The following is a 23847-nucleotide window of genomic DNA, read 5'->3' on the forward strand; positions in this document are numbered from 1 at the left end:
GATCACTACCAACACCTGGCGGGAGACATTTTGTTTGTGAGACAGGTGTGTGCTTGAGAGGTGTCAGTTTCAAGATGCTGTGTTAGATGCATGTAGAAAGACCCCATGAGTTTATTCATGAATGTTTGACTAAGTAAGAAGAGAAACCTTCATAATTCAGATGTATAAAGCATCACATTTATACAGTATTACATTATGTGAGACTAGAGGATATTCTGACTATATTGTAGGATATATCTAATATTTGAGTACATAAAGTCCATATTATTTTCTCTCGCTCTCTCTCTGTCACTCTCTCTCTCTCTTTCTCTCTCTCTCTCTGTCACTCTCTCTCTGTCACTCTCTTTGTCTGTCTCTCTCTCTCTGTTTCTCAGCAAGTGGTAGTAGTGAGTTGTAGAGTCATAGATGTTTTTATTCTCTAGTTTCTTAACATCCATTGTTGATAGGTGCTGTCAGCAGGATTCTAATCAGGAAGACAGAAGCAGCTATTTTCAGCCTTATCTCATTGATTCTACTTGATGAACGCACACAATCACACACACACACACACACACACACACACAGACACAGACACAGACACAGACACACACACAGACACAGACACAGACACAGACACAGACACACACACACACACACACACACACACTGGGCCTAATTGCACGGTAGAGAAAAACAGAGGGGTGATTTCCATGTAATCGAATCCAGGCTTCTCCTGCAGATTACATTTAATTAGCCCTCTCATCTGGAGTGAACACAGCTAGGGGCCCTGCATAACACGAATAAACTCTGCCTCCTGAAAAAAGGAAACAGGACAAACAATGAGATGACAACTCACACCAAATAATCAAATACATATATAAATACAACACAAAATAGCCCTTTCTTGAAAATATGTTAACTTAACCTTTTGAATTTGGAACTGCAGGAGTGGCTAGCAATCTTTCACACGCCAATCCTCCTAACAACAACATGTTCCACCTCACAACACAAGTGGTTTCCTCTTCTTATACAGGAGGATTTAGAGCAATCTGAAACAGGCCATATAGCTGCTTTCTGTCAGTCTGGTGGTGTGATCGTGGGCTGTAGTGATAAGCCTTTGGCGTTTGCAGAACAGGGATATGTTTGTGTGTGTGTCTGTGTGTCTGCAACCACCAATGTTATCTTCAACCCAGGAATAATAGCCTGGCGGCACCATTAGCCTGTAACTACATGGATAAGGGTGTCGATGTCTGTGTGTGTGTGTGTGTGCGTGTGTGTGTGTGTGTGTGTGTGTGTGTGTGTGCGTGTGTGTGTGTGTGTGTGTGTGTGTGTGTGTGTGTGTGGGTGTGTGGGTGTGTGGGTGGGTGGGTGGGTGGGTGGGTGGGTGGGTGTGTTTTGCTGGCCAAGCGAAGATAGCGAGAGAGTCTGTGTACGTATGTCAAAGTGAGTGTGTATCTGCACGAATGTCTTCAGCTGTTGTAATTGCCCTCAAAGGTCCTGGTAATCTCTCGACCAAACAGAGCAGTTTGCAGCTGAAGCCAGTAGTAATTGCTGTGCCTGTCTAACCCAGCAAAGGGGAAGCTGTAAAAACAGATGTCCTCATGAATTAGTGAAAGCTGTTATGAAAAATTAACTGATAACCAAAGAGACAATGCCAGGGGGTTTATGTTAATTTAATAATTTATTTGATATACCACACTATTTGATTATATATTTTCTCTTCAGCTGAGTCTGTGTTGAGTTTGGAGGATGTGTTCCTCTCCAATGAGCTTTAGGGAGGCAGCATAGACAGGCTTGTAATGCTTATAATGGGGGGAGAGAGAGATGAGCAAAATATAGGTAAAGAGAGGAGGGAGAGGGCAAAAGAGGGCACAAATGGTGAAGAGGGTGAAGAGGGAGATTTTGAGGTCATGAAAAAATGAAGCATTCTCTCTCTCCTCTCCTCCAGCTCTTCCATTCCCTCTCTCCTCTCCTCCAGCTCCTCCATTCTCTCTCTCCTCTCCTCCAGCTCTTCCATTCTCTCTCTCCTCTCCTCCAGCTCTTCCATTCTCTCTCTCCTCTCCTCCAGCTCCTCCATTCTCTCTCTCCTCTCCTCCAGCTCTTCCATTCCCTCTCTCCTCTCCTCCAGCTCTTCCATTCCCTCTCTCCTCTCCTCCAGCTCTTCCATTCCCTCTCTCCTCTCCTCCAGCTCTTCCATTCTCTCTCTCCTCTCCTCCAGCTCTTCCATTCCCTCTCTCCTCTCCCCCAGCTCTTCCATTCCCTCTCTCCTCTCCTCCAGCTCCTCCATTCTCTCTCTCCTCTCCTCCAGCTCCTCCATTCTCTCGCTCCTCTCCTCCAGCTCTTCCATTCTCTCTCTCCTCTCCTCCAGCTCTTCCATTCCCTCTCTCCTCTCCTCCAGCTCTTCCATTCCCTCTCTCCTCTCCTCCAGCTCCTCCATTCCCTCTCTCCTCTCCTCCAGCTCTTCCATTCCCTCTCTCCTCTCCTCCAGCTCTTCCGTTCCCTCTCTCCTCTCCCCCAGCTCTTCCATTCCCTCTCTCCTCTCCTCCAGCTCCTCCATTCTCTCTCTCCTCTCCTCCAGCTCTTCCATTCTCTCTCCTCTCCTCCAGCTCTTCCATTCCCTCTCTCCTCTCCTCCAGCTCTTCCATTCCCTCTCTCCTCTCCTCCAGCTCCTCCATTCTCTCTCTCCTCTCCTCCAGCTCTTCCATTCTCTCTCTCCTCTCCTCCAGCTCTTCCATTCCCTCTCTCCTCTCCTCCAGCTCTTCCATTCCCTCTCTCCTCTCCTCCAGCTCCTCCATTCTCTCGCTCCTCTCCTCCAGCTCTTCCATTCCCTCTCTCCTCTCCTCCAGCTCTTCCATTCTCTCTCTCCTCTCCTCCAGCTCTTCCATTCTCTCTCTCCTCTCCTCCAGCTCTTCCATTCTCTCTCTCCTCTCCTCCAGCTCTTCCATTCCCTCTCTCCTCTCCTCCAGCTCTTCCATTCCCTCTCTCCTCTCCTCCAGCTCTTCCATTCCCTCTCTCCTCTCCTCCAGCTCTTCCATTCCCTCTCTCCTCTCCTCCAGCTCTTCCATTCCCTCTCTCCTCTCCTCCAGCTCTTCCATTCCCTCTCTCCTCTCCTCCAGCTCTTCCATTCTCTCTCTCCTCTCCTCCAGCTCTTCCATTCCCTCTCTCCTCTCCTCCAGCTCTTCCATTCCCTCTCTCTTCTCCTCCAGCTCTTCCATTCCCTCTCTCCTCTCCTCCAGCTCTTCCATTCTCTCTCTCCTCTCCTCCAGCTCTTCCATTCCCTCTCTCCTCTCCTCCAGCTCTTCCATTCCCTCTCTCCTCTCCTCCAGCTCCTCCATTCTCTCTCTCCTCTCCTCCAGCTCCTCCATTCTCTCGCTCCTCTCCTCCAGCTCATCCATTCTCTCTCTCCTCTCCTCCAGCTCTTCCATTCCCTCTCTCCTCTCCTCCAGCTCCTCCATTCTCTCTCTCCTCTCCTCCAGCTCTTCCATTCTCTCTCTCCTCTCCTCCAGCTCTTCCATTCTCTCTCTCCTCTCCTCCAGCTCTTCCATTCCCTCTCTCCTCTCCTCCAGCTCTTCCATTCCCTCTCTCCTCTCCTCCAGCTCTTCCATTCCCTCTCTCCTCTCCTCCAGCTCTTCCATTCCCTCTCTCCTCTCCTCCAGCTCTTCCATTCCCTCTCTCCTCTCCTCCAGCTCTTCCATTCTCTCTCTCCTCTCCTCCAGCTCTTCCATTCCCTCTCTCCTCTCCTCCAGCTCTTCCATTCCCTCTCTCTTCTCCTCCAGCTCTTCCATTCCCTCTCTCCTCCAGCTCTTCTACTCCCTCTCTCCTTTCCTCCAGCTCTTCTAATCACTCTCTCCTGTAGCTTTTCCTCTGGCCTCAGTGAGGATGGAGCACTCTGAGAGTCCGTAGGCGGCCAGTGTTAACTCCTGTCATTTGATCCTCATTAAAACCTAATACCAGTCATTTTATAATGAGGCTTAATTTGAACCTAATGTCTGCTGATTGCCTAACATACAATGTGAGGTTAATATCTATGGACGGACGCTAATGATGGGTACTATAGGTTTCTAACAAGACTGCGGCTCACGCTGGATCACTGGAGGCATTCTGATGTGTATATGGGACCAGCGAAGGTCTACCAGTCATTTGTAGGGGTTGTAATACTTAGAGAACCTGTTCACTGGACTTTTAACCAGGACTGGTAGGGTGGTTACGTGAGAAGGAAGGTCGGCTTGGCTGTGAATGAGAGAGGAGATGAGAGGAGAGAGGAAGGTGAGTCAGTGTGTTTGTAACACAAACGCACGTGCGCACGCACACACACACCCAGCCAAGGGCTTTGAGATAGGTCGGCTGTTGGACCCTGTCAGCCTAAATCAGTGCCAGCTTCTCTCTGAGTCCCTGTGACACTGCTGCACATACATTCCCTGTTCTGAAAAACACAAATAAAACATCATCTGTGCCCAACCACGGGGAGGAGGGAGGGAGACAAAACTCCAGATTCCAGATGAAGAGTCTCGCTCTAAATCTACTTTTTTAAACACCAAGCCAAAACAGAAGAGAATTATGGAGCGGAACAATGCCCAGTGGTTTGTTGTCTGTGTGTGGAAGGCCAGATGCTGGAGTAGTGTTTCAGTGAGTTTGGTCCATTGTGCAGTTGGCCTCCTATCTCTGAGTGGAGAAGTGGAGGATGGAGGGAGTGTAGGGGTTGGAGAACAAACCTCTGCACAGAGCGGAACAACTCCTACACCTACTGGGTGGGCCTCTGTACCTTGGTGACATTTAGATTGATAAAGCCTGTCCAAAGTACTTATGGCAGATCAGGTCAAATGTTAATGACTTTTGTGTTTATAATTTGATGCAACTCCTTATTTTCCTAAGAGATAAGCTATGGTTAGTCCAGCAGTCCAGCATACCTTTAAAACATTCCTGTATTGTACAGTAGGCCCCTAAAACCTTTTCCATTGGATTTGCCCCACTTAAAATGTCTGAAGTTGATCCATTGTGAATAAATGAATGAATAAATTATAGCCCAATAATTAGGGTGAGGACATTTAGCAGCTCTGCAGTGACATGGAGTAATATTGTCTGTTTGTGCTGGATAGTATTTCCTCAGCACTCTGAACCTTAGTGGCTCCATCGTTGATGTATTCCTTAAATCTAATAATAACACATCATTTTTATTTGCCTGGGCTATTTACGAGCAGTTAAATCTTTATTAGCCGAGCGAGCATCTCGCTGTCCAGATTGGGTGTCTGTTCAGGGGCTGTAAATAATGCTTAGGTCATTACAGCCACACGCCTTCCCATTTCTAATCTCACACACAAGCGGAAGCACGAGCACACACACATGGACGAACATGCACACACACACACATAGGCACGCACACAAACACACAATTTGAGCCCTCAATCATCCTCCAGGTAATTGTGTTGGATGCCTTCTGCTTTGACAGTATACATTATGGGAAAAAAATGTTCCAAGTAAATGTATGGAATATTTTTTAAACATACCGTACAAAAACTATAGGGGAATAGAGGGATTCATTTGTTTGAGTTTAAGACTTTGGGGGGGGGGGGGGGGCGATTCTGACATATAGAATTGTTTTAAATGGTCATACTATGGATAATTTAGCTATTTGATTTTGATTTTGAATTTTAGGATCCATTTAGGTATGGTCTGACAAACACGCTCTAGCTCTGCCACCTTTCACCACAGATGCGGAAGTGCAACACCGGGGGATGTGGTGGATTAAGAAGCATCCAATGCAACAAAACAGATGTCTCTAGTTTAAACTGACTGATTTTGATGGGGAGTTTTTTGTTATGTAACTTAGACTGACGCACCGGTGTGTCAGTGGACTCTAGGTGTTGAAATAGAGTATATATTAGGAATACTGGCAGTACAAATGCACCAGGACAACAGATAGTTTATTATATAGATATACTTTTATTAGAAATATGACACATTCATTTTGTGCTCTGAAAACTGTACATTAACAAAGAGTCAACCCCAGTGAACTAAAAAGGAGGGGGCGGTGGAGGTTAAAGGTCAGGTGACAGAGATCAGGGTTCATGTCAGACACGTACAGATCTGAGGAGGGAGTGACAGTCAGTGATACCAAAACACACACTGTTACATGGAGTTACAGAACACTCATATTCCAGTACCCTGAAAAGGATGGGAGGGGAATGATAATATGTGTTCGAAATGGCACCCTATTCCCTATACGGTGCACTACTTTTGACCTGGTCAAAAGCAGTACACTATATAGGGAATAGGGTGCCATTTCGTACGCAGATGTAATCTGAATAATCATGGTCATAATTATAATAATGAGAACAATAATCCCCAAGCACAGTAAGAAAGATATTTATAGGCTAAAATTCATTCTGTAGAACTCTGTTGAAATAATTACATTGCTGTACAACAGGACTCCAAAAGAGCCTTGTGCTTTCTCTGTGTGCAACTAATCCTAACCCCATACTGCAGTCACAACCTCTGTAATGTCCTATACAGTATTTATCATATATATTTTTATATTTATTCATTTTCATTGTCAATATTAAGCATAATTCTTTATATACTTTGTGACATGAGTGTCCTTCATTTTTTACCACCTGCATTTGCCGAACAAGCAGAATTAAATTTGCCACAAATGTACCAAGCCTGCTCGTACATCAAGCAATCAGTCAACCAATTAAAACAGTGTCTCCTTGGCTTCTGCTGAGGTCATAGAGGCTTCCACCAATTAAATATGGCCATCTTGGCTTTCAGTGATGTCATTAAGGGCATCCGCAAATGAGATATCTCATCCTTGTTGGTCTATGCTGATGTCACTATGGCACCCAGCAATGGGAGGGTTTTCCACCCTTTTGGCTGACTGATGTCATCGGTCTGCTCCTTTCCTGTCTTAGGGGGTGGGGACTCTGACAGTGCAGTGGAGGGTGGGGGGGCGGGGCTATGTGCTGGCATGGAGAGGCACATGGTTATGGTCCAGCAGTCTGCCTCCTCCACTGCCTAGGCGTGTTTGGGACATGTACTGGACATGTAGTTTGGTTGGAACATGTACTGTATGTTGGGTGAAGGTCTTGTCCAGACCAGGTCCATTGCCTATAGGCTTAGTTGGAACATGAATTGTATGGCTGGTCCAGGTGATCAGTTAGCAGGCTGGAGAAGAGTCCATAGGCAGTTGCAGTCTGTCCTTTTAGCCTACACTAACTACACCACCCAACTGCCTAACTGACTAACCATCCACAGAGATCTACCAGGAGGGGGAGAGGGACTCAAGCATGTGCCCAGTGAAGTAATAATGTGGATAATAACAGACCAGATATATGACTTTCTGACATAGTAAACAAAAAACTGATTCCAGCAGCAATAAGAAAATAACAAAATGCACTGCAAACCTGTTCTCTTTCCCCACCATTTAGCAGGCAATTGTTCTCTCTCTCTGTACGTCTTCCACTTTTCTCTCTCTTAGTTGGGTCCTAACATAAAGGAGCTTCTCTCTCTCTCACCCCTGCCCGTTTCGTTGGTCATTGATCGTTTGGTCGTTGGTTCTCAGAGTGAGATTGAGACGTGGAGCTGCGGGAAGGGAAGGTGTCTGTCTGTCTGTCTGTCTGTCTGTCTGTCTGTCTGTCTGTCTGTCTGTCTGTCTGTCTGTCTGTCTGTCTGTCTGTCTGTCTGTCTGTCTGTCTGTCTGTCTGTCTGTCTGTCTGTCTGAGAGCTGGGCTGGGGGACGGGGTTGGCTGCTCACTCTCCGTCTGTCTCTCTGTCTCAGTCTCACACCTCTGTCTGCAGGTCCATGAGCTCCTGTCCCACCAGAGGGATGGTGGCGCTGGCCTTCTCCCACTCCACGTTCTGCAACTCCAGGGGAGAGGCCGCCAAGGGCTCCAGGTCCTTCCTCATCCACGACGGGGGAGATTGGGTCTTCCTGATGCCCTCCCAGGCTCTCTTACTGGGTGTCTGCTGCTTGTCCTGTTGGATAGAGGGAGGGACAGGAGAGGAGACTAAATCATCAAAGGGCAAGAGACATGCATTTTGAATGAGAGAGAGAGAGACAGACAGAGAGAGAGAGAGACAGAGAGAGAGACAGTCAGACAGACAGACAGACAGACAGACAGACAGACAGACAGACAGACAGACAGACAGACAGACAGAAAAAGAGGTGGAAAAGGGGAAGAGAGAGCGAGAGAGAGAAAAGAGGTGGAGAAGGGGAAGAAAGAAAGAGAGAGAGTGAGAGAGAGAAAAAAAGAGGTAGAGAAGGGAGAGAGGGAGAAAAACAGGTGGAGAAGGGGAAGAAAGAGAGAGAGTGAGAAAAAAGAGATGGAGGAGGGAGAGAGAGAGAGAGAGAGAGAGAGAGACAGAGAGAGAGAGAGAGAGAGAGACAGAGAGAGAGAAAAAAAGAGGTGGAGAAGTGGAAGAGAGAGAGAGAGAGAGAGACAGAGAGAGAGGGAGAGAGAGGGAAAAAGATGTGGAGAAGGGAAAGAGAGAGAGAGAAAAAGAGGGAGAAGGGGAAGAAAGAGAGAGTGAGTCAGACAGACAGAGAGAAAGTGATAAGAGCGAGAGACAGAGTGTCGTACGCTCGTGATGGTCTTGTCGCTGCCTGCTGAGGACACACTCCACCTCTTCCCTGCCTTCCCATCGCCAGGCGGAGACGCCCTGTCCTGGTCTGCACTGTGGATCTTCCTGTTCAGGTCCTGGAACATGTCCTGGTGGCGCTTCCGTGTGTGCATGATCTTCTACATGGGACAATCACACAGGAAAGTCATCCATCCATTTATCCACCATCAATGTCTACACAGTGTGTTATATACCATGGTAATACTTTAGTGTGAACAGAGAAAAAACATTAATCATCCTTAAACAACAACATAGCTTGTGCAAAATCTTCTACACGGACCAAACACATATAAAACTCCCATCATAGAAAAATCCTTAATTTAGCTCCCATCCACCAGAAACGTCTACAAAGCTTAGATAGAGTACTGTATATGATCTGCTATGCAGTCCCATGCACCATTATTCTAAAGAAAAAGGAATTATGTAAATTCTAGTGGATTTTTGGAAGCAGAATTGAGACATTAGAGACAGTTTGTCAAACCATCAAGACATTATTTCAGAAGAAATGCAGTCCAGAAGTCAGAAATTACCTCAAAGTCCAGCTCCGCATAGCGAGATTTTCGTCTCTGGAGAAAGACAAGAGGGAAAGATTAAAAGATACATTCTGCTATCATCTATATGCTGTGTGAGTCTGACTAGACAAAATGGTGATGTCTTCCTCAGCATTTCACTGTTTTACTGTTCGTTTCAAATCAGTTAAAACGACTGAGACGGTTTCTCAGTGGCAACAGTGACTCATGAGAAACTGAGCGTCCATGTTGGTTCATCCTGACCCCGTTGGCGTGAATTCTTGCAGTAAACAGCTTGTGATTGAGTGACCTTTGTTAGCGAGCAGAAAAAGAAAGGCCTGACCTTCAGGCTGCTTGGTTGTTGGTTGCCCTGGCAGCTGCGACCTTGCACGTACAGCATTTTGGGAGGGGAGCGAGTTTGGCCCTGAGGTGAAAAGACACCAGCAAGCTGAGAGGTCTGACTGGTTGCCTATCTGACTGACTGCCTATCTGACTGGCTGGCTTGGCACGACTAGCTGTGCGTGTGTGTGTGCTGGTCAGTGTAGCAGTCTGAGTTTGAGCTCCCCCACTGGACTGGCACAGTCAAGGAGAGAATACTAAAACCTGACCTTTTTAAAGATCTTGGTGTTCTGTCGAGCCAGGCGAGATAGGGATATTTCCGTACATGTTGCCACTACAGTGCTGTTACCACACAGAAAACGATAGCGACTATAAAGATATCTCAACAGAAACCCTATGTCATGAATACAGTACCACCACATATTGACAGTCAAGGGCACTAGTTGGTTTCTGATATTTTCTTTGATCAAGCTGTCCCATCTCCCTCATGTGGCGAGAACATGCGGTTGTGTGTGTTTGTATGTGTGTCTATGTGTGTGTGTGTGTGTCTTACCTCCAGGGAGCTCATGGAGAGAGTGGACACGGTCTCGCTCTTGGACATCATTCCAGAGTTCCCAGAATCACCCTGTTCACACATGCTGTTGGTCATGTGGGATTCTCCGGAGACGTTCTGCATGTTGTGGACGGGCGACTCCCTCTCCGAGCAGGAGACACTGACCAGGTCCGCAGGCAGGCTCTTCAGCGCGAAACCCGGGACGCCCTCCACCCCTGCCGAGTTGGCCAGGTGGATGAGCCTGGTCTGGGGCATCTGCTGCTCGATGCTGATGTTGTACTTGGCCGTCGTGTCCTCCTTGCTGCCCTTTCCGGGCCGCCCCAGGGTGCCAGTGTTGTTGTTGTTAGGCAGGATGATGTATCCTGTGCCCGGGCCTGTTCCTGTGCCCTCAGGGCCCCCGGCCTCCCCTGTTCCCTGTGGAGACAGCTCCCCGTCCAGCTGTTTAAAGAGCTCCCCGTCACAGATGTAGATGGACTTGGCTCCTGGCAGCTCGGTGCTGATTCCCTTGGTGGCGCCACCCTTCTCCCTTCGCAGGGTGAGGGTATGACTGGGGTAGTCTGCCACATTCTGGAGGTGGACTTTGGCCATGCTGGCAGGCATGGTGTTGAAGTTAGAGCCCTTCTGAAGGGTCAGGGGCTGGGAGGATGGCTTCTCATCACCCTGGAGAGAGGAACGCTTCAGAGTACCTGGGGGGAGAGGGAGGGAGGGAGGGCAACAGAGAGAGAGAGAGAGATTTGAGAGGACGCAAAACTCAGAGATAAAGAGAGGGTGACTTTCAAGATGTCCAACTCAGACTTGGAAATGCTATAGAATGAGTGCAAACCTTCCCACTGTTGATTTAACTAGTGACTACACTGCCTTCCTTGAACTTCTGATCATTAGCTTGAAGATTACGCCGCGACCCCGTTTCACTGTAACTGCTGGCTTGCTGTGGTGTGCATCTCACTATTGAGCACAGGGCTAGACAACAGCATCAGACAACTTCCTGTCAGCATGACAAAATATCTTACAATCACTCCCCAGTCCCCACCGCTCCACACACACTCACTCAAAGAAAAAGTCATTTCACTCCTCTTATATTCCATCTCTCCCTTCAGTGGGCTTGTCTGCTGCGTCTCGCGTCTCAATAGCGTTTCTGCTCCAGATGCTTTTTCTGATATCCTGTCTCGGGAGATAATCAGATTTCCGTCCGCTCCCAACGGATACCAGAGGAGAGCCTCTGTCTGATGCTGCACTGTTGGTCGGTACATAATTATTGCACGGCCTGCCCGCCTGCCGGTGGATGTGGGGGAAGATGTGGGAGACTCAGACAACCCTATTTATCCTCATATTACTGCTCAGCACTCGTTCGCACACCACCGCCCTATTGCCAAATGGCTGGGCTAAATTGCATTATGCTGCAGTAATGTGGTGCATCTCATGTCAAAGCAGTATTTTGTGCTTCATAAGGGGCGGCTGCTGTGGCGGCCGTGGTCTGACAACGGGTGGAGAGGAGTGGAATGGGAGGGGGCTGCTAAAATAGAACACGCGTGCAGCAGAGAGGGGAAAGCAGGTGCAACTTTTTAATGACAGATCTCAAAGAAAAATCCACATGCATAGAGAGAATTTCAATAGGGTCAGAGACAGACAGACGGACACACTGCATAAACTCACTCTTTTTTTTGCCGGTACTCTTACCTCCTCTGCAAGCCATGTCGACGTCTTTCTCAAAATCAGTCTAATGAAGAAAAAAATGTATAGAAAACCTGTTAACAAAGAACATGTAATACATATCAAGTATATTAGACATTGTTTTAGATGAATAATAACGTTCCATTGGTACTACCATAAGCTGAGCGTGTCCGTTCTGGAAAGATCCCCCTGAGTCTCCATTCCCGTCCTCCTGGCGGTCCACTACCCGACACTTCACTGCCTCTTGAACCTACAGTACACCATAATAAACACAGAGGTCATGACCTTTCAATGTCACAGTCAGATTTTTCTCTGCTCATCCTCCTCCCCTCCACATCACCCTCAAAACAACCAATGACTTTTCCCTTTTAGCTCCTAGTGGAGCACAGAGCACACCAACCAATACATTTTTTTTAATAATAATGAATAAAAAGAGTAGGAGACAGAGTATCATCGAGGTGAAATGTGTCAGAGTGACAAGAATGATGTACCTCTCGGCGCAGGATGCAATGCACCATGACGATGACGAAGCCTTCCAGCGAATCAAACACAGCGAACAGGATCTGGAAGAGGGAGGAGCGTCGGTCGGTGATGGCCAGGACAGCAGACATCCAGGTGAGGGCCAGGAGAGGCAGAACCACACAGGAGCTCCACAGCGACGCCCTGGAGGATGGGAGAGGAACAGCAGCCCAGGGCCAGGGTCAGTACTACAGTCAGTAGACGATACACAAAGAGGGAAAGACTACACAACTGGAAAACAACTGTCGCTATTTAATACGATTTTCAATGATTTACTTGTTTGAAATGGGATTCAATGATACTTAAAAACTACATGAAAATGTCTAATTATGATAGAAGCATGTCAAATGTAATACATACAATATCTACTCCTAAAAAAGGCATCTATGTACTGCATGTTGCCCTCGTTGTTGAAATGATTGGCATTATGTACAGTATAATAAACCTATAACAAGGTATAGGTACATAGCTTGATGTTTTAAATATACTTACAGTAGCTACCGTAAATATGCTAATATCACACACATAAACATACATCCATAATCAATTGAAATATATGTTCCATAACTGACATATACAATATGCATGTACGTTTAGGATGTGTCAATAAAACATATGAGACCAAGGGCAACAGGAAAAGGAGGAGCTGAGGTGAGTAAAGGAAGAACAAAAGTGAAATGAAGCAAAGAAACGTAACATAAAGACAAACGCAAGAGGCAGAGGGCAGAGGTGTGATTAAGTGGACAGGGACTTGTCTTCTGGTCCATATGTTCCTACAGGACAATGTCTCTCTCTCCTTTATCAACATGCGTATTTCTTTCCCTAACTGCTCAACTCTTCAGAGTCTTTGTTTCACATGTCCACTTGTTAACTCTGTCCTGAGTTGATTGAATGAAAGGTTTCTAGGTGTTGTTTAAAACAGATCCAAGCATTCAGACACACTCCCACTGAAAAACACATTGAATAAAATATAGCTACACGTCAGGCCTGGCAACAGAAAGCCAAAGCACTTGCACACACGCACACACGCACTAATTGATAAGTCAAGTGCACTGCCCGTGAAAACCTCCTCCATGCGGATACAGATGTAGAGTTAGTGTATCCATCTATAGCCTGGGGGCATTATATAGCTGAAAGCCACTGAGCCTTGCACTTTTACTCTGGCCTATATTAAAGCTGCTTTTCTGCTGTCTGTGCTTCACACAGACACACACACACACACACACACACACACACACACACACACACACACACACACCCCTTACAAGAACAGCACTGGAGAACTAATTCCCAATGATACTCACGAGGGTACAGGGGAAGAGAGGAAACGAAAAGGGGGGAACAAAAAGATAAAAACAAGAGGAGGAGGAGGTAGAGGAGGCATATCAAGGTAAAGGAAACAGAGGTAAAGAAAGCAGTATAGAATATGTGGGTAAATAATTAGCAGGACTAACATGGCGTTACTGGTAGCTGTGGTAGAAACGTCAGCCGACGAGATAACTCCGCACTTGGCACATTTGAGCGTCATATTGTACAGTGGTACTGTCATCTGACTGCAAAGTAGTCAAATTAACACACGTTGTAACATAATACACACAGATACAAACACACACATACACACACACACTTACAGTCAGAGTGAGTCACAGTTCCCTCTCTCTCTCTAGCTCTCTCTCTCTCTCTCTCTCTCTCTCTCAGGGCTAAGGGGTATGTGTGGGGGCTGGGCCGGACAAGATACACAACCACATGGGTGGATATGTCACTAAGGGTTGATTTATTCCTCAATGATTTATCACTGCTCCTACTATGTGAACACAACAAACATATAGGGGATCCTAACCAACACAGAGTGAGTGGGATAATCAAGTCAACAAAGGCACTATTGCATTTCAACATTATTCTAATCATCTTGAGTCTGTGCAGAAAAGTGCTGTGACACTGTTGCACATGATGTAGCTCAAACTAGTGATTCAAAATATGATTCATCAGTGGTGAAGGTAGCCTAGCGGTTCAGAGGTTGGGCCAGTAACCGAAAGGTTGCTGGTTCGAATCCCTGAGCTGACTAGGTGAAATCTGCCAGTGTGCCCTTGAGCAAGGCACTTAACCCTAATTGCTCCTGTAAGTCACTCTGGATAAGAGTGTCTGCTAAATGACCACAATGTAAAAAGAGAGATACATGTGTAACTTGTGCAGGTCTGATTCTTATTGGCCAGGCCAGGCACCTGTATGTACACTGGCATGAATACACATTATATTTCCCTTCTTCATCTTATTATTCACATTGTTGAATCCTTCATTTACGTGCATTCAACTAAATAATGATGGTATTCTTATAAATGAATAATGCAAATGTCTAATTAGAGACACTTCATGTGCCTATTGATGCTTTGCGTCTCAACTGCGTTGTTTATTTAGCTTTCTAAATGTAATTGCTGGGAATATTTTCACCCCTGGTTATTTCTCCCTACGCCTCACTGGTCAGACTGATTACTTTATACAGGCATTACTGAACACCCTGCTAAGGCTCTCACGCACACACACACACGTACACACACACACAAAGTAACACTCAAACACATGCACGCACAAACAATGAACTATGAACTCAAAGTAGTGAGTCATGACAGGCCTCTTAGCCTATATCTCCAATTAACAAATTAACAATGTGTTTTTACGTCGGTTCATTACCAGGTGTATATATGTGGATGTGTGTACGTATGAGTGTGTGTTTCTGCATGGCTGTATTAAAACAACACAAAGGATAGACAATGAATTCTAAAGATTTCCTGAGAAGCTGTTTCTCCACTGGTACTGTAATCCACGAATACTGTAGAGAATCATCACAGTTCCAATCTAGCAGTCTATTTCTGTGTCACCCCACTTCTCCAGTGTCTGTGCTGTCATCTAATCTCCTCTCATCACATCACAAAGCCCAGTGTGGCTGTGGCCTGCGTCTCTCTGCCTGGATGCCTGGCTGGAAGTAAGAGGCACAGTACAATCTCTACAATGCCTCTTCATCATGGATGACATACTGTCTGAGAAATAATAGAGCAATAATATACGAGAAGGTATGTGATTATTTAGATTACTATCAGGACGTGATGCAACAATAAACTGTCCATCCATACTTCAACACAATGGCTTGAAAGCTGCTTCGTTACATTAAAATACTCCCACAAGAAACACACATCTAGAAGAAACAGAGTTTGAGAAAAACAGTGTCACAAAATGGCCGCTCACAAAACAACAATTAAACCATTGATTCCATATAGCTGCTGGACAGATGGATTAAAAATCACATTATAAGAAATTCCATTTCAAGTAAAAGGGCAATTCAACCAATCCCCCCCCCCCCCTTCTGCCATAGGCAGTGATATTAAAAAGCAATCAGTAGCTTTTGAAATACAACACCATTTCCCTTGTCTTTATGATGTGTAGACGACAGAGAGAGTTCAGTGAGAGAATGAAGCTGAGTAGGAAACACCCATATCCACAGGGACACATAGACCTGCTCAAATAAAATCCAGGTCTTCAATCAAACAAGCAATACTCTTCAGCTAAATGCTCACTTCATTGTTCTGTCTCAACATGGGTAGAAGAGATTAGATAGGTGATATCCTGTGGTTCCCAGTCGGGAGGAGCCAGTCTGTATAGTGATAACTAGGGTTGAAGTAACTGAACAGCAACCTGCTAACACAGTCCTAAGACTTCCTGGAATGAGGAACGAAGAAACAGTACACCCCAGCAGCTCTGCCTGGATGGCTTTACAGTTGGCCTTTCCTCTTCTCTCCTGTCTTGTCCTCTACTCTCCTGTCTGTTTCCATTTTCCCATCCAATTAGCCTCTAATTTTAGGGGTGGAGAAAGCAAGAGAGAGCCTCACCAGGCAGCGAGGGTAAATCTAAATCTCTGAGATATGAGAGAGCGGAGCCACAGTACGCCGTGCCTAATTAGGCGCACCATCTAGCAATCATTAATTATCTTGATTAAACATGTTAGGTATTGAAAGGCATGCGAGGGGGCAGAGACTAACACCCTTCTGTTTTCCACGTATGCACTCTGCAGTGCCACCCTGCCCCCTCCCCATAGTCCCTCCACCCCTCAGTCCACGTATCCACTCTGCAGTGCCACCCTGCCCCCTCCCCATAGTCCCTCCACCCCTCAGTCCACGTATCCACTCTGCAGTGCCACCCTGCCCCCTCCCCATAGTCCCTCCACCCCTCAGTCCACGTATCCACTCTGCAGTGCCACCCTGCCCCCTCCCCATAGTCCCTCCACCCCTCAGTCCACGTATCCACTCTGCAGTGCCACCCTGCCCCCTCCCCATAGTCCCTCCACCCCTCAGTCCAAGTATCCACTCTGTAGAGCCACCCTGCCCCCTCCCCATAGTCCCTCCACCCCTCAGTCCACGTATCCACTCTGCAGTGCCACCCTGCCCCCCTCCCCATAGTCCCTCCACCCCTCAGTCCACGTATCCACTCTGCAGTGCCACCCTGCCCCCTCCCCATAGTCCCTCCACCCCTCAGTCCACGTATCCACTCCGCAGTGCCACCCTGCCCCCTCCCCATAGTCCCTCCACCCCTCAGTCCACGTATCCACTCCGCAGTGCCACCCTGCCCCCTCCCCATAGTCCCTCCACCCCTCAGTCCACGTATCCACTCCGCAGTGCCACCCTGCCCCCTCCCCATAGTCCCTCCACCCCTCAGTCCACGTATCCACTCTGCAGTGCCACCCTGCCCCCTCCCCATAGTCCCTCCACCCCTCAGTCCACGTATCCACTCCGCAGTGCCACCCTGCCCCCTCCCCATAGTCCCTCCACCCCTCAGTCCACGTATCCACTCCGCAGTGCCACCCTGCCCCCTCCCCATAGTCCCTCCACCCCTCAGTCCACGTATCCACTCTGCAGTGCCACCCTGCCCCCCTCCCCATAGTCCCTCCACCCCTCAGTCCACGTATCCACTCTGCAGTGCCACCCTGCCCCCTCCCCATAGTCCCTCCACCCCTCAGTCCACGTATCCACTCTGCAGTGCCACCCTGCCCCCTCCCCATAGTCCCTCCACCCCTCAGTCCACGTATCCACTCTGCAGTGCCACCCTGCCCCCTCCCCATAGTCCCTCCACCCCTCAGTCCACGTATCCACTCTGCAGTGCCACCCTGCCCCCTCCCCATAGTCCCTCCACCCCTCAGTCCACGTATCCACTCTGCAGTGCCACCCTGCCCCCCTCCCCATAGTCCCTCCACCCCTCAGTCCACGTATCCACTCTGCAGTGCCACCCTGCCCCCTCCCCATAGTCCCTCCACCCCTCAGTCCACGTATGCTTAATTTGATCCTTGAGAAGGCTATCAGGAGCAGAGGGGGCCCAAACAATGAGAATAATATCAGAGAATACCATGGTATCCTGCTGTGTTGTGTATGCATCCAGTCTTCTGGTGCCACCTCTGCCCCCTCTCCCCTCGGTCCAGGCATCACTGATAGCCCTGTGGTCTGCTGCGCAACATCGGTGTAAAACAACCCTTCAACAACCCCCCAGTACCCACTGTGTAATCGAATGCTCACAAACACACAGGCCAAAGCACAGACTCACACATCTAAACACACACAAACATACACACACCCTTTCATATACTACTCTGTGCCATGTCCTATACTTCTGTCAGTATTCATTCTGTATCTTAGTAATGTGACTACTTTGAACAGAACTATGGATCACAACCGTGTTCTAGATTTTGCACTGCAGGTTATATTTCTAGTTATTCTATACATCTAGTGCTTGTCCAGCTGGTTTTAGATGGAAGCTGGGATATTGACAGCAGGGAAAGAGATTCTACAATTATACTAGTAGGGAGTGTGAGGAGGGGATATTAAGCCAATCAGAGTGTGAGGAGGGGATATTAAGCCAATCAGAGAGCGCTACTGCCAGGGGGAGGAGATTTAGTGGGTGGGCCATGAGCAGGGCTGATAGCCAATACAAATCAACAACAGTGGGAGGGGCAGATGTTTTACCGAATCAGTGACGAGGTGGAAAGGGGGAGCTGAGATTGAGGTGTTCCTGATTGGAGAGGAGGAGCCCTGAGTGAGAGAGAGGGGGGATTCTGTGCAAACTCAAAGAGAACGTTTCAGACAGCAAAAAACAAACTTGTACAGTTCAAGAATAGATCATTGCAGAGAGAGGCAAACATGTTGTTCAGAGAAAATAAATACATAAATAAACAACAATACAGTTGGATGTACTAACGATGGCCAATGAGGGCACAGAACAGCAGCCTGCGAGAAGGGGGGAGCAGGGGTCACCAAGAGGTCAAAGGTCAACCCTGGGGTTATATAGGGACTAAAGGTCATGACCTCTCACAACTTTGAACTGCACATGCTACTGTCTGTATTAAGTAGCAGTAGTAAGTATAAACAAAGCAGCCTTTAAGACAAGTATACATGGTTGAAGAAGGTGGAAACCTTCCATCCCGTCTCAGCAGGAACTTGGCTGTAGTAAAACCCCATCTCCAACACAACAGATGTATCCGATGGAGTTTCATACTATAGTGAGTAGCCTTTTTAACAAACACAACAGAAAATAAACCAATTTCTATGGACATAGAGACAGCATTAGCGGTGTACAATAAATCAAACACATGACATTATCTCTGAGGTCTCTACTCTATACCCATAGGGCCCCTGCTCCCCTTCCCTATAAAACAATCAACGAAACATAACAAAAGAGAAAGATGGATATACAGAAATGTACATTATACAGCAACACCTGCAAATTAAGAGAAGCTGAGTGAATGTGTAAAAGCAACATACAGTATATGGCAGAGAATAATGAAACCAATATGATAGCCATGAGATGATCACTGATGCGCCATCTTGTTTCTTAATGGGAGGGTCCGATAACCACTCCAATCTTCCCTTTTCTTATATCTCCCTCCCTCCCTCCCCACCCTCCCTCGCTCCTCTCTTCTTCTATCCCTCTCTGTCAGACCTCATCCTCTACAAATCTTCCAATCATTGATCACTGTCTGCCTTATAAAAACATCCACATATTCCTTTCAATATCTGCTCCTTTTTATTTCCCCACTCTCACCTGTCTCTCTCTCTCTCTCTCTCTCTCTCTACTCTCGCTATATCTCTCCTCCCTCTCTCTCTCTCTGCTCTCATTATCTCTCCTCCCTCTCTCTCTCTCTGCTCTCATTATCTCTCCTCCCGTACTCTCTTTCTCTCTCTCCCTCTCTCCTTTTGTCTGTGCTCTTATTCCCCAACTGTTATCTCCCGTTTCTAAATTCTGTCCTCCAAAAAAAATAACTCTTATCAATTTCCTCATCTGACTCTTTCTTAGCTCCTGCATCCTAAACGTGAGAGCCAATGGCATCGCTAGCCCCGCCCCCAAGCGTATGCCCCCAGGCTGGTTATTGGTGGACCAGTGAGATGGATGTGTGGTAGGATAAGGCATACCCTGCCCTCTCCTTCAGTTTCATATCAGTAATGCCGTCTTTGGACACCAGTTTGTTAAATACGAGAATCCCGATAACCATGTTAACCTGTCAGAGAGAAAAGAGAGATGTGAACAAAGCAGCCAGATACAGAGAAAAACTCTTAGTCATTTAGACCATATAGCTACAACCACTCTGTCAGTCTGACATGGGACTACAGAAATGATTATGATGCATGCATGTGAATTATGTCAGTCCCACACATAAAGAGAGTAGCTTTACATATCAAACCTACAGTATATACAATACCTTTCAAAAGTTTGGGCTCACTTAGAAATGTCCTTGTTCTTGAAACAAAAGCAAATATTCTGTCCATTAAAATAACATCAAATTGATCAGAAATGCAGTGTAGACATTGTTAATGTTCTAAATGACTATTGTAGCTGGAAACGGCTGATTTTTAATGGGATATCTACATAGGCGTACAGAGGCCCATTATCAGCAACCATCACTCCTGTGTTCCAATGGCACGTTGTGTTAGCTAATTCAAGTTTATCATTTTAAAAGGCTAATTGATCATTAGAAAACCCTTTTGCAATTATGTTAGCACAGCTGAAAACTGTTGTTCTGATTAAAGAAGCAATAAAACTGGCCTTCTTCAGACTAGTTGAGTATCTGGAGCATCAGCGTTTGTGAAATGTCTACATTGTATTTCTGATATATTTGATGTTATTTTAAAGGACAAAAATGTGCTTTTCTTTCAAAAAGAAGGACATTTCTAAGTGACCCCAAACTTTTGAACAGTAGTGTATATAAAGTTGTAACTGCTAAGTCAAGGTAATAACATGTAGTTAGACAAGTGGTAGCAATCTGCACATAGGGTCCATTGATGACTATACATGGTTGATGAAGATGTACAATCTATTGACTGGCTATAACCAATGTTGACTGCATTAAGCCAAAATGGTAAGTTCATGGTTAGGGCAAGATAAGCGTTACAGTATCTTACATATTTCTGTGGCTAAATGTTAATCTAAGATCAGTAAAGCAACAAAGGTTTCTCAGACAAATAGAGGCTGAGACAGAGAGATAGGAAGTACCAAGACTACAGCGGCAGCCGGTCCCACAAACGCATAAAGCAGACCACCTTCCAGAGACAGCCAGCAGCTGAGAGAGAAAGAAGAAGAGAGGGAGGAGGAAAGGAAAAAGTCAGGAAGAGAGAGTGAAACCCAGGGCAGGTGAGAAGGAAGGAGAAAGAGAGATGAAAAGAAAGAAAGATGGCATGAGAAAAAAAGGATGGAGAAAAATAGATCCATGAAGAGAAAAAAGATGGTGTGAGAAAGAGAGAAAAGGAGGGAGGGGTAGAGCAAGGAGAGGAAGAGGTCAAGTCAGATACCAGCACTCAATTCACACAAATACAACCCACACATATAAGGATTCTGTATCACATGTCTTAAATGCTCTTTAAACAGTTGGCTAATCCAATATGGAAAGGTTAAGAAGAAGAGAGTTCTGGAGGTATACAGGTATAGAGAAAGAAAGATACAGAGGGAGAGAGACAGAATTACACTTGTCTAGACAAAGGGAGACACACAGCAACAATATCAGGGATAGCAGACTCACTAGTTGACGGTGCCATATCCCTTAGCTTTGGTGAAACCCACAGAGACTGCCACAACCAGAGCCGGTAGACCTGAGGAGGAGGAGGGAGAAGGGTCAGTACTGGGTAGGGATGAGACGGACACACAGATGGACAGACAGAGAAACAAATAAAATTTGATCCTCCCTGTCCCCAGCATCCTCACCCCAGCCCCCCCCTGCCCCCAGCATCCTCACCCCCCCCTCCCCCCCTTGCCCCCAGCATCCTCACTCCAGCCCCCCCCGCCCTGCCCCCAGCATCTTCACCCCAGCCCCCCCCCTCCCCCCCTGCATCCTCACCCCAGCCCCCCCCTGCCCTGCCCCCAGCATCCACACCCCAGCCCCCCCCTCCCCCCCCTGCCCCCAGCATCCTCACCCCAGCCCCCCCCCTCCCCCCCAGCATCCTCACCCCAGCCCCTGCCCCCAGCATCCTCACCCCAGCCCAGACACAGGAATCGCTTGCGGATGATGCGGTTCCTCAGCCGGCCAGTCACGGCCATGTATGACTGCCACGCCTCTGTCAGAACCCAACAGAACGACGACAGGAAGAAGAAATGCAGGAAAGCAGCGACCAGCGTGCAGATCACCTGAGAGAGGGAGAGAACACAAGATAGGAAGAGAAGGACAGAGAGTGAGGGAGAAAGAAGGAGAGCGTGAAGGGGGTTGAAAGAGGGAACAGGGAAGAGAAGAAGAGACAGAGAGATGTGAGTAAAGCATCTTTACAAGACCTTGAGAGAGTACGTGGTAAGATACAGCTTGTTCATTGGCTCTTACCTTGTTCCGTGTCTGTGTCTGACCAATGAGGATAAGGGCGTTGGAGGAGATGATGGAGAGGCAGAAGTTGATGAGGATGACGGAGCGCTCGGAGCGAATGTACCTGAGGAGAGACAACATGTTGAGGGGTCCAACCTTTCCCAATTGACCGTCAACCATCAACAACCACCCCCATACTTCCTTCACTTAAACAGTTCAAAAGCTCTAGCCTTTTTACACTATCAAGCCAACCTGAACAGCACTATGCTGGCTCAGATTTAGTCCACTTTGTCCTTTCCAGCACGGTTCAAGCAACTATGGTGGATGTGTAACCAAACCAGCCTAGCACAGGTCAGCTGGGCATAGGTACTACTCAAATACTGCTAGAAACCAAAGACCAGAGTCAATGTGTTCTCACCTCCAGACCGACACATAGATGATGATGAGGAGCAGCAAAGTGAGAGAGGAGACTCCACAGCCCACCATCAGCGTCACTGAGGGAAGCTGCATTTTATCCATGTTCTGCAGGAGACGCACATACAGTCAACACACAGACTGTTAGGACTGTAAAGAAATGTAAAGAAGCTGTCTTCTCCTTTTTGGAGCAGATTCTTTCTTCCACTCTCCTGGTTCATGACTGCAAAGCTAAAACAGCCACACACACAGGACCCCCCCCCCCCCCCCCCCCTCACACACACACAGATATGCGCAGTGCCGTGTACAGAGGTAGGTATATCTGGTATCTGATAAAGAGAGCAGGGAGCTGGAGAGAGGCTGGCAGACAGGCTGCTGTTTGGGCCTTGGCTGGATATGGAGAGCAAGGTGACTCCAAGGTGAATCCCCACACAGATTCTTAGCTGAAGGCCATGAAGCACATTTTGACAGATTATATTGTCAGACGTGCAGTCTGATTCAGCCAGATTCAAACGTTCTACTATGAAACACAGCAAGATAATTGAAACCTCCTCCTGTAAAAGCATCGACAACAACAGATCGCCGTCTCCATGTTCCCGCAGCAGCCATTATCTTAGTTGCCATGGTGATGCAGGATGTCGGTACGGTAGCGTGGCAGCAGAAGCAGTGAGGGAAGGAAGGCTGCAGCAACCCACTGACCCTGTGGCTGCTTTATGCATCTCACTGGTGTGTGTCTATGTGTGTATTTCGGACACAATTCCCAGACTTGACTCATACATGCTTAGCAGCACTGACTGACGGGTGTTCCCTGCTGTGGCCTGAACAGCGTGAAAGCATCTAGCTGGCAGACAGTGTATCTATCTGAGGGAGTAGTGCAGCCTGCAGGCTCCCATGCATGTCATCCTGGGCACTGGCATGTCCCTCTCCCAACGCAGGCCAGGCGTGTGTGTTGACTGCGTTCCTCAATATACCATTATGTGCTCTACACAGCAGTACTAACAGCGAGCCATATCCATCATGTGGGTGTGACCTGTAGACTAGAGGATGTTCAAGAGGCCCATGTTCAGGAGTGTTGCTTAATGAAGTCTGCTTACTCTAGAAGACTAGCTTGATTAAACGTGTCATGTGTTCCAAAAGGAAACATGTTCTAAGGGCAGCTGTCTTTGCTAAGGTTTGTTAGAGGTGGTGTTGGGGGGTGGATGTAGGTGAATGGGTCGGATGGGAAGGGATAGGGATGGAGGGTCGCGGTGCAGGGGGGGTTGAGGTGGTGTTGGGGGGTGGATGTAGGTGAATGGGTCTGATGGGAAGGGATAGGGATGGAGGGTAGCGGTGCAGGGGGGGTTGAGGTGGTGTTGGGGGGTGGATGTAGGTGAATGGGTCTGATGGGAAGGGATAGGGATGGAGGGTCGCGGTGCAGGGGGGGTTGAGGTCGT

General features: G+C 47.4%; 1 protein-coding gene across 2 annotated transcripts in view; it reads right to left on the bottom strand.

The window, feature by feature from the left end:
• Positions 1-5897: 5897 nt before the first annotated feature.
• LOC115176753 (adhesion G protein-coupled receptor B1) overlaps positions 5898-23847 on the bottom strand; it is a 35920-nt gene continuing 17970 nt past the window's right edge. The window contains exons 6-19 of one of the 2 annotated variants that reach the window (XM_029737014.1): positions 22419-22522; positions 22022-22124; positions 21684-21834; positions 21233-21302; positions 20710-20776; positions 19632-19717; positions 13641-13739; positions 12159-12330; positions 11822-11917; positions 11674-11713; positions 9997-10682; positions 9126-9161; positions 8556-8714; positions 5898-7950 (exon numbers count right to left, since the gene is read on the bottom strand). In XM_029737014.1, the coding sequence (XP_029592874.1) occupies positions 7756-7950; positions 8556-8714; positions 9126-9161; positions 9997-10682; positions 11674-11713; positions 11822-11917; positions 12159-12330; positions 13641-13739; positions 19632-19717; positions 20710-20776; positions 21233-21302; positions 21684-21834; positions 22022-22124; positions 22419-22522 (2064 nt within the window). In that variant the 3' untranslated portion in view covers positions 5898-7755. Of the gene's footprint in view, positions 7951-8555; positions 8715-9125; positions 9162-9996; positions 10683-11649; positions 11714-11821; positions 11918-12158; positions 12331-13640; positions 13740-19631; positions 19718-20709; positions 20777-21232; positions 21303-21683; positions 21835-22021; positions 22125-22418; positions 22523-23847 lie in introns of both variants that reach the window. The other variant, XM_029737013.1, reaches the window with a different exon arrangement.

Source organism: Salmo trutta, chromosome 37, assembly GCF_901001165.1.
Source record: "Salmo trutta chromosome 37, fSalTru1.1, whole genome shotgun sequence".
Classification (NCBI taxonomy): Eukaryota; Metazoa; Chordata; class Actinopteri; order Salmoniformes; family Salmonidae; genus Salmo; species Salmo trutta.